At 34.0% G+C, this 11,836-nt stretch overlaps 1 protein-coding gene across 1 annotated transcript in view; it reads left to right on the forward strand.

The window, feature by feature from the left end:
* ISL2 (ISL LIM homeobox 2) overlaps positions 1 to 11,836 on the forward strand; it is a 21,696-nt gene that overhangs the window by 1,021 nt on the left and 8,839 nt on the right. Inside the window, exons 2-3 of the mRNA XM_072402027.1 lie at positions 1,508 to 1,697; positions 10,833 to 11,023. Coding sequence (XP_072258128.1) covers positions 1,508 to 1,697; positions 10,833 to 11,023 — 381 coding nt within the window. The remainder of the gene's footprint in view (positions 1 to 1,507; positions 1,698 to 10,832; positions 11,024 to 11,836) is intronic.

Below are 11,836 nucleotides of genomic sequence, written 5' to 3' on the forward strand. Positions count from 1 at the left end.
ATATATATATTGTACAGGGTGTAAAATATCACATATATATATATTGTACAGGGTGTATATTATCACATATGTATGTGTGGACCAGTGCATCTGTCTCATATGATCAGAGAATATATATCACATCGATCAGATTATATGCATAGTACACAGGGTATATAATATCACATATATATATATATATATATATATATATTACAGGGTGTATAACATTACATATATATATATATATTACAGGGTACACAATATCTCATGATATCATGTATGTATATATATTGTACAGGGACAATCGGGGAGTCATGGGAAAACTGATAAATAACTAAATGGAGACAGAGACACATGGAATCCAATTAGGGGGCATACATACATAAATATTTATACATAAATAAATACTAGATATACAGATATATGAATCATAGAGTTAATCTAGATACAGATCGGACAGATAAATACATTTGTGATATGGATTAGATCAATAGATAGATAGATATCACATGGATAGTAACATATAAATCTCGGTATATGATCAGCAGATTGTGCTATGGATGAGATGTACACATGGGGTGGATAGGCTGACAGATATTTGGTAGTGATATGTATAGATAGAGGGATGTATGTGTTGAGAGAGATAATATAAAGAAGAAACATATACATAAAAAGATATAAAAAAAAGCTATATAAATTTCTGCACATCAGGGCACAGATCAGACTTTTCTTGTGTAGATGAATATATTGTGTCATGAGATAGATATAAGGATATATAGAGATATCTGGAATAAATAGATGGATGGTGCACATATTGGGTCGGTCGGTGCCCTGTGATCCTATACATCAATGCTGTATATGTAGATCTGGAGGTGAATACAGAATATATAGATATTATTATTACATATAATAGGAAAGATCTATAAGTAGCTGCACATCTGGGCACAGATCAGACATTTCTTGTCATTGATAGATTTGGTACACGAGACAGATTTTATTTATGAGATGTATCTATCTAATCTTTGGCACAATATATGAATATATAAGAAGTGTCTGATTTGTACCCAGATGTGCAGTGACTTATAGATCATTATATATTACTTCCAATATATATTTATGTAAATGCAGGAGATAAATAAATCTGGTACTATATACGGTAGATGGATGATCCCATACTTCTATAGTACAATGATGTGGATCTGGAGGTGTCCCTGGTATTGTCCCTGTGTGGCAGGACCAGGTCAGGTGACACTGTGCCACTGTTTGCTGGCAGAGTTGGTGACATGGTCGGTTTCATGAATAGGATTCGCTCCACTGATTAATAAGTGGGGTAAGTTGTCTTTTCTCCTGGCCGGGTCACACTGTGTTATTTATACTAAAATGTGTGGCCATACCTGGCAGAGTGGCAGTGTGACACCCTATGCTATCATTGTGGGGTGCAGGGAATAGCTGGCAGTGGTGGGGAGGGTGACGGTATAGGATGGCGCCATATTCTCCATGTCACCTGTCCTCCTGTCCCCGGCAGAGAAGTCTGGACTGGCGGTGTGTGTGGGCTGCGGGAGTCACATCCTGGACCAATACATCCTGAGGGTGTCCCCGGACCTGGAGTGGCATGCCGCCTGCCTGAAGTGTGCGGAGTGCAGCCAGTACCTGGATGAGAACTGCACCTGCTTCGTCCGGGATGGCAAGACTTACTGCAAGAGGGACTACATCAGGTGAGCGGGCACTGTCCCCGGCACTGATCATACACACATCACAACCATTATTAGTATTTCATACTGATTGCTGTCCTAGTTCGGGATGTCTGACCCATCGGCACCAATACAATATTGATGGTGATCAGCATTTGTATTACTTTTACTTTCACTGATTCCTGGGCACATAGAGATCAATGAGTGGACAACATAATAACAGCAATAGAATCGTTATTATACTTTTTATCATTTTATATTATTATTATTATTTTACATCCTCCCTGATCACTGTTACCATGCTGCTGTATGCCTATAGCAGGACTACAACATTATTCATTATTATTATTTCATCCTCCGATTCATCACTGTCAGTGTTCTATGGATATATTATCCTTTTTGATTATTATTTTATTTATTATTATAAATTTAATTATTATTATTTTAAATTTAATTATTCGCTTTGCTGTGTATAAACAGAACCATTTTTATTAATTTGTTTTATTATTATTAATATTATTATTAATATATCGTTTTATAATTAATATTATATTTTTACATTTATTTTTGTTCATCTTGATTCTGTTAAAATGATGTTCAATCCTAACATGAGCTCGGGTATATTTTTATTACTATATTCACTCAGTAATTCACTCATCCCTTCCCATCCCATGGCTAGATTTTGTTACTTTATTCCCATCAAATCCAATTCTTGTCATTCGCCGATCATTCACACATGCTATAGTATGACAATGATGACAAGTGTTGTTATCAATATTATTTATTTATTTGGTGACCCGGTGAATTTCACCGACTGATTACCGGCAATGTGTGCAATCATTGCTGTCCTTTTCTTTTTATTAATATTTATAGTTTATTATATTATTATATATTATAGTACTATGTATATGTTTGTATATAGTATTAGTATTATTGTTTATATAGTGCTATGATTTGTATTTTATATGTTCAACCTGACATCACGGTGCCAGCTGCTCTTTTTATTTTGTGTGTATATATATAAATATAAATATATAATGAATATCATATATACACATATCATATAATAAATAATAAATATTTCCAATGAACTCTGCTCTCTCTCTGTCGGGACATTCCCACTTGATATTATTCTTTATTTATATGTTATTGTATATAATAATATAATATGTTGTTGTATATAATATTTATTGTGCACTTTTGTTTTGGTTTAAATGTTAGTTTGCAATCTCTGGTTGTGAAATGTGATTTATAGTATTTATAAGGTAGAGATGGGAATTTTGAGTCATCATTATACAGAAGTTATGTGTAGTATGTGGAGATGTGATAGAAATACCCTGATCACATGGATATCCCTGTATATCAGCTGTGTGTCATCCTCATCCCTCTGTACTATATAATGTGGACATTCCTAGCACTGATCAGAGCAGAGAATATCCCTGTACCCATACACTAATAATTATCTATCATTAGTCATAAATTGTTCTTCTTGGAAAGGCTCACTGACAGTGACCACAGGCACCTTATTTATGATTAGTGACATAACGATCGTTGTGGTTTCGTTATCATTCCCCCATTGATTTACTAAAGTTTCTGCAGATTGGGGTATAAAAGTCTTTCCAGTGCAGGAGAGGACCTATCCCGTGTCGCTAAATGTTGTCATTTTGATGTAAATGCGTTTGAATACTTATTTTATGATCATTTACGGAAATGTATATTATTTATAAAATGATTTTATTATTCGTTGTTCTATATTGTTATAATAGTGTGACACTGAAAGGGCAGAATAATTTGTAGGCAGAATATAGATATATAGATGTATATTAGAATTATAAATAGAGCGATTCTTACATAGAACATATTAGGCATTTGCAATGTATTTGTATCTATCTATATATTTATATAATATCTATGTTGTGTTTTATATATATAATTATGTATATATCAGTTTTGTACATATTGGTACCTCGTGTATATAGACATAGGCATGTCTTGTATAGAAGTATTACATGGTGGGGTAGTTTTAGCAGTACGTGGTTTATATCAGTGCCAATGTTTTCTTTATTTTATTGCAGTGTTTATGCTGTCGTTTTAGGCTTTCTATACATTTTTATATGGTTTATTTGCTTTTGAATTAGGAAATATTTGAGCATGTTAGACGATCCCCTCTAAATGTAGCTGTTCTAGAAGTAACACTATCCGAATCTATGTACTATAATACTACTGATATAACAATGTATAGGAACCGCATCGTCTGCAGTGTCAGTGCTAGGCAAACAGGAATCTTTTTTTCTAATATGTTTATCTTGTTTATATACAACTATTTACTGTTTGGAAAATATGTTGCATATAACATTTTGTATATATATATATATATATATAAATAAAGCAACATAAAAATGTGTGTATGAATATATATAATTTTAATGTTGATATGTAACTGAGCTGTTTTTGTTTCTTGGATTGCCCACTTTCTCCTTTCCCAATGTAATATTTGATTCTGGCTTATAGTTTATGATTTAAGTAACCCCTCTCAGTTAGTGCATTTTGTTACTGTTTTTACTAGAACCCAGCTTCTGATAACAATAAAAGTATACATTTTTTTTTCATGAGCCACCTGTAATTATGTGATTTTGTGTGCAGAATTAGTAATTGTAGTTCTTGTGCATGTAGTATTATTATTATTATTTTTTTATTTTAGATCAGATAGAATTTGTAGGATTACTGACAGATCCCAGTGATATAAAGCATTTTGTCTATGATAATTTATGTACATTTAGGCAAATTAATATTTTATTATTATAGCTGATTCCCCTATTAAAACATTTTATTTTTCTTGTGGGTTCCTGGTGGCACAAGTTTTTCTGTTAAACGAATGCTGTTCACTGTGGAAATGTATGAGATGACTGAAAATGGTTGGCAAGTCCTTCAGGATATGTATTTCTGATGGTGAATATGTCCCTGAAATAAGCAGAAACATTTCATAGAGATATTGGGCTTCACAGGTCTGACATGGTGAAATCACTCAGGTGTCATACTGGGGAGGAAAATGATCTTTCCATTGATAAAAATCAGTAGAAGGCAATTAAGTGAAACTATAACTGAACAGGCAACTTCCCAGTCTCATATATATATATATATATATATATATATACATATACATAATGACATTGAGAGATCACTTTGAGAAGATCAGTATATACAATGTATTATTTTTATTTATCTATTTTGCATGCTTGTCTATGGCATGATGTCATGCAATGAGTAGATCTCAGCATGGGTCATGCTGTTAAATAACATTTCTTGTGTTGGCACACATACATTTTCTTAGTCCTAAAATATAGAATGAGTCAGAACAAGGTAAACAGTACTTTTTTATGCAAATAATATACAAAGCCAGTACAGTGAAGTGCCATAAGCTGAATAGTTCAATATAATAAGAAAACATAAATGCAAACATCACCCAAAGCAAATCTTTCCTATGTAAATCAGGATCACATTTAAGCTTTTCTACACAATATAGGGGTTGTATTTACTTTTTGAGGTTATGCTGCTATTGATGGATGATCAGTACAGGGTTATCACTAGTTTGGGGCCTTTCTATTTAAATATGACACTTTAGGTTTATGGCCCCTTTCAGCTGCATGGAGGATGCACTGCTGCTCTGCAGAGAATTATTTCACATGGCTGCACCCTGAGTGGAGTTTTCTTTACTATGTAACATTATTCCAGACACTTATTGGGTGAAAGATGTTACTTTGTGCAGTTAGTGAACTGCTACATGTCTGAATATTTACTTACTGTCTGTGTCCTGAATACTGCAGACAGCTATTAAACATGGCTGCACACAGATTTCATTTAGTATTACATTGTAACATTAATCTGGTTGGAAATCCAGCTGAAACATGATTCTATTATCTTTTTATCCAGCAGTTCAAGCTCATTACTCCTTGGTGGTAATCACCCTAAAAAGCAGAATGCTGCATAAATGGGGGAACTTTTAGCACTTCCTTGTACATGGCCCTGCAAATAATCAACATTCAAATAAATTTAGTATTTATTACTTGTCAACAATGATGTGGACACTGCCAATTATTACTGTTATGGGAACTTTTCTATATCAGTTTATGATGCATTTATGTCCAATGTTTATGTTGTCCTGCAATTCATGTAGCATCAGAAAGATCCCAATGAAACATTTTTAAAAGATGACAAACACAATTTTAAGTTGCAATTTGTATTACTTTATTATTAATAGTAATTTGAATATTTTTTTGTGTGTGCAGTATTTATTGATTTATTTTTTATTTTAACAAAAACTATTGTAAAAGTAGAAGAAAAAGTGAATTTCTCAATAAACATAAACCCCTATTACGTAATATTAAATGTTATGTAATAATACATTTTATTAATTAATAGGCAATAGATATTTCATACTCTGATTGTTTACATGGAAAGCTAATTTTGGTCTCTGTTTTTATCTTCAGTCTCACAAATTAAATTTGAATATGGCTGTTGAAGTTTAATGACAGAGTTCCTGTGCTGATGGCAGATTTTCTACTCATTGACTTTTATATTCCCTACTACAGCTTCAATTGTATGAGATATTTTATACCACAGACAATGTAAAAATCAATAGAAGTGATCACAATCTAGTAAGAATGTTCCTTCTCCTAAATATACCATAAGGTTGATTGACTAAAGCAGTTAAAGTTTTGCACTTAGTGACTATTGGTAAATAAGGTAAAAACATTCACATTAAATAGCCAAATATGCACAAGGGGAAAAATAAAAGTTACTAGCACATATTACAAAAATACACTTTATAAAATGTAAATTCAATTTATTATGTAAACAAGTTTGTAGTAGATCATACCTGGAGAACAATCAGCATCCAAACCATCAGACAGAAATGATTTATTTGTGAAGATTCTCAACTCCTTTAGTAAATCCGTCTAACTGTGCCAGATGCCGGATGGTTAATATAAAACAAATGGGAATCAGACAAACATTTCCAGCCTGTCTGATAGGGCTTTTTTGCCAACTTAATGTGCTGGAAATAAATACTGAACATATATGTATCTAGTACAGTGTCTAATTGTCTGCAGATGTTGGGATTCTATGTAACATTTCACTTTCTTTTTTGCTGTAAAGTTTTATTTGGATTACTTATAAATTGTTATATATGCTTTGTTTAAGTACAACCAATACTCCACAGCGTTACAGTAAGAATAATAAGTATATCATTGTTTGTCCTTATATATGGACATACTAATATATATATTTTTTTTTTTTTTGTTTTTTTTGTTACATGCAGTCCAAGCAGAGAAAGTGGCAGTGACTGGGTTTGGGACAAACAATACCACTGCCAACAATGTCTTTATATGACATTATATATAGACATACACATTACATGATTTAAAATGATCACAATACCATATCTTTTACAATATTGATTTTCTTTATTTCATGCTTTTGATCTCCTTGTTTTTTGGTGACAACATATTGGACTATCAGTGGGCTGAACTGCTTATGATGTAACTTTTTTAGGATCTTACATTTCCTGACTTTCCATTTAATATAGTTATATTATTGCAGTTTGCTTTTATTTTCAGTTGTATACTTTAATTACAGAAATGCTTTATCTATGTCTATTCATATATTTCTGTTATTTTAGATGATGAATGTCAGTGAGGAAAAATACTACTAAATTCCAATCAGTTTTTATGAAAATATAAACATGATTTCCCTTACCCTGATTATCAAGTATTAGAAGAATCCTGAAAGCTGTGTAAATACCATGCCTACGGGTAAATCTTCTATTTTGTGTGAAGATTTGATGCTAGATCTGTGTTATTTGATTTGTATATATAATTCTTATGGAATATTTAAAAAGTGTTGGTTAACATAAAACAATCACAGCATTTGTTTATGTAAACTGTATTACTTGGATGGCCGTACAAGGACAGACCTGACTGCCAAACTTTCTGGGACCAGAGGCTGGCTTGGGTTAGAGCAAATCTAGCCATGCAAGGTGATGGCATCTACTATCCAGTGGTATCCTGTATTCTCTTTAAATATCCAGTACTGTGCAGGAAACCTTTGTTTTAAAGCAGAACTCCAGACAAAGAGAGAATTAAAATACAACATAGAACATATATATAAAGAGAGAGATATCAGTGACTGAGAGAAGTGTCTATAGTCATATTACTTACTACCACTAACAATCCAATGTTTCTGCCATGGATAAATGTCTAATGCCCCTAACATAGTCTAAGGCCAATTTACAGGGAAGCCAATTAACCAACCAAAATATTTTTGGAATGTGGGAAAAAGATTAAGTGGATATGCCTGGGAGGTTAATTGACTTGCCAAAGCATTTGCATCTCTTCCTCTGCAGCAGTTAAGCAGCACAGTCTGGCCAGTCCCCTGCTCACAGCTTGTAATTGGACAGCTAGAGTAACAACAGACTGATGGGGTTACCTCTCTGTCTGCTCTGTAAACTTTTTGGGTTCCTTGTGAATACATAATAATGTAGGACCAGGATATCTGATAGATCTGTAGTACTGCTACCTCCCTTTCCCAGTGTACAGGGGATTGTAGGATGCATTTAAAACTACATATGTTATCAATTTAACTGCATAATTTTTTTTATGTACATAATGCTCAGCTTTTACTAAACAGATCTGTCATTTGGAATATTGCTTTGAATTTTATACATTTCCATCATTGAATAAACATGCTGGCATAGGTGATAGTAACAAAAGTCCCTAACTTTTGTCTGATTGCTTGTGGTGGTGAAACCTGCATTCCCCATACTGACCCTGAGACCTCTGTCTAATACCTGAGTTCTGCCTCCATTGTTCACTTCCATGTCTTTTTAATGTAACCTCTCCTGCACTTCCCCTCTGGTACAGATTGGCCTGTATTTTAGTACTGTCAGTTACATACAGATCTGTCATTTCTATGATGGATAGAAAAAATGTCACCAGTATGTTTGGAGCATTTATGTAATAATTACTTTACAAGATGATTTAGAATTTGCTTTAAAATGAGTCTGGCTATGTATAGCTCACATGCTGTCTAATTTCCTGAAACTGATTTTGGATCCATACAGTGTATGTAGACACCAGCAATAAATGTCTCTTATTTGGTTCTTATTTGGTTTTGGATAAAAAAAGATCCTGTATATAAGTGATAACACTGGTCTGAAGTAGTATCATTGAAATCTATGTTAAATATTTGAAAACAGGGTAAAGTATGTTTGCTGATAGATCAGAAGTGAACAGCCCAGGGGGTGACAATTCTTCTCCATTAACACATTATATTCAGGGAGCAGGATCATCCTAAAAAGAGATGTGTTGCTGGCAGGATCAACAATATGTTAAATATTTGAAAAGAGGGTAAAGTATTTTTGTTGTATAGATCAGAAGTGAGCAGCGCAGGGGGTGACAATTCTTCCTAATTAATACAGTACAGTGAGTATGCATGGTTATTCTAGACAGAAGTGTGTTGCTGGCTGGTAAAAAATAAAGCAATAAAAACAAAAATGAATGAAGCCCCTGCATCTAAGAATTTGTAAGCTGCAATATGTAAAAGTTTTGTTCTTGGGTTTAGATACATTTTAAAGCATGAACAGGAATCCTTGATTTTTGCAACTTTTCAGGCAAACAGTTTGTATATGACAGGGGTGCTCACACTTTTTTGGCTTTTGAGCTACTTTTAAAATGACCAAGTCAAAATAATCTACCAATAATAAAAAACTTGGACTTAATATCTCCTGTGCGCGGTGGAGTCTATTTTGAAAGGCAGGGCTCCGCAATCTACTCGCGTTGCCTTTGCAATTTACCTGTAGATCGCGATCCACCTGTTGGGCACCCCGGGTATTTAATATCTCCTACAGAGATTAATTTGTATTTAGCATATAATACCTTTTATTATGTGTGCATATTTGTTTGTGTAGCCCCTTTTTTCTATAAGCCCCTGTTTACAATTTATGTGACTATAGAAGGCATAGAAAGTATTCAGTCATTTAGATTACAGCTAGAGTTGCATAGACATTAGCAGTAGTAAAATCAAATCTTTTTTTAATGCAGACATAAAGCTAAACCGACCTGATGGAAATATATTTATGCTTTTTTAAGTGTATTTATTCTTTTGGATTGTTTTTTTATGATTTAGTATGAGCCCATCACAAAATATTACATTTCTGGAATGACTGCCAGGGCTTCTAAGAATGTGGTTAATTTTCTAGGGATGCAGAGTATATACAAAATTCCAATATGGAAATATGTGCAAAGCACTGAAAAAAGCAAAATAAAATGATTTAGTCTTGCATGTGATTGGATGATCAAGAAGAGCACCACAGCTCCTGTTATTTCTTAAGCTAAATTGCCATTTTGCTGATTTTAGCTCACAACAATACACAGAGCAAAAACACCTGTACAGTGTAATAGCACAGGTACATGTGTTTACCCTCTGCATTGGGGTGTCCTTAGGAATGAGGAGCACCTCTTATTTCATGTTGAGGTGAAGCAGGGTGTAGAAGCAGGGTGTAACACAGGGGTTTACCCCTTTGTACCACAACACAAAGGTGTAGTGACAACCTATAATTTAAATTTATTGTTTGTAGGGCATTTATTAAAATCTTATATGGTGCTTGCCAAAGTCAGGTTTTTGCCCAATGGCTCATCAGCTACATCCTTCTATTATGAAGGAAAGGGTGCCAGGGTGCAAAATGCTCATGTTCATTATTAGCTGCAATGGTGAAATCCTGGTAACTAGCGCTAGATGGCTGTTTAATGCGATTGCTGCACATTTCTCTTTCCTATTAAATAAATCTGATGGTTGAATTTATACTATGTTAAATAGGAGGTGAGGGGAATGGACAAGGGTCAGATGGGGCCAGCTAATCACCTGTAATGGTATGGGATATAGAGGTGCCATAGGAAATACATTTGGTGTTCTGAAAAGATGATAAATGTTTGTAAATACAAAACACCTTACTGCTATGTTCATTATACTATTTACAGTAACTTTTAGGAATCACAGTATATTATTATGTTAGGATTTCACCAATATATATTTACAAGGCCTTTTGTCCTTTTACATTATCTGAGACTGTTTCTCATGTCTGATGTGTAATATTTTCTGTTTCAGGTTGTTCAGCACTCGGTGTCCCAGATGCCAAGGCACGTTGCCACGTTCAGAGCTGGTAATGAGGGTAGGGGAGAGAGTCTATCACACGGATTGTTTCAGATGTTCGGTCTGTAGTCGACGGCTTCTTCCGGGTGAGGAAATCAGCCTCAGAGACCAGGAATTATTGTGTGGGGCAGACCATAACATTTCAGGTATGGAAGGATACATTTTACCTACATGCCAAGCTATTTAGGCTATATTTGAATGAGTATTTGTTCTATGCGTGTGTAAATATTGGTTGAAACACAATACTGTCTGCTGTGACATTATTTTACATACCTTCCTGTTACTGGAATCTCAGCTGGGTATTCAAATGAAATAATAATACTTTGCAACAATATGCATATTACTTATATAAACAGCCATATAGTGTATTATACATACAGACTCCATCCTTAAAGGGAACCTTTGTCAAGATGTTGTACACTAATGTATTTAAATATTCCGAACAAGCAGTAAAGGCACTTTTAAACAAGTCCTCTGTAGGTTCAGACCCCATTGGAGAAAATAACCATCAAAGTTCACAATGGAAGTCATTAATATTTTTTCAGTCTGTTATGATCTTTTAAAGCAGAACTAAAGTTCCACTTCCAAAATCTGTACTCAAGCAAACCTTTACCGCAGAAAGGGACCGGCAATGTCCCATCTGCAATTAAACATGCTTACCTGTCTGATCCCTCCCTTCTACTGTCAAGAATCCTGGCTACCCATGTGGCTGCCGGGACATACCTCGCACACAGACGTTCAGGAGTTATTGTACCTCAGTCAGGTAGCGTTATTTTATTGCAGAACGGACATTGCTTGGATTTGCCTGATCACCATGGTTTAATTACACTTTAAGATTTTTGAGTTTGAATTGACTACTTCTCCATGCAAACATCTTAGAGATGGTTTGTTTTGCATTATATTTCCTGCTTGTTAAGAATATGTAAATACTTTATTGTCCATAATCTGGATAAAAGTGC

Source organism: Pyxicephalus adspersus, chromosome 2, assembly GCF_032062135.1.
Source record: "Pyxicephalus adspersus chromosome 2, UCB_Pads_2.0, whole genome shotgun sequence".
In the NCBI taxonomy this organism is placed as follows: domain Eukaryota; kingdom Metazoa; phylum Chordata; class Amphibia; order Anura; family Pyxicephalidae; genus Pyxicephalus; species Pyxicephalus adspersus.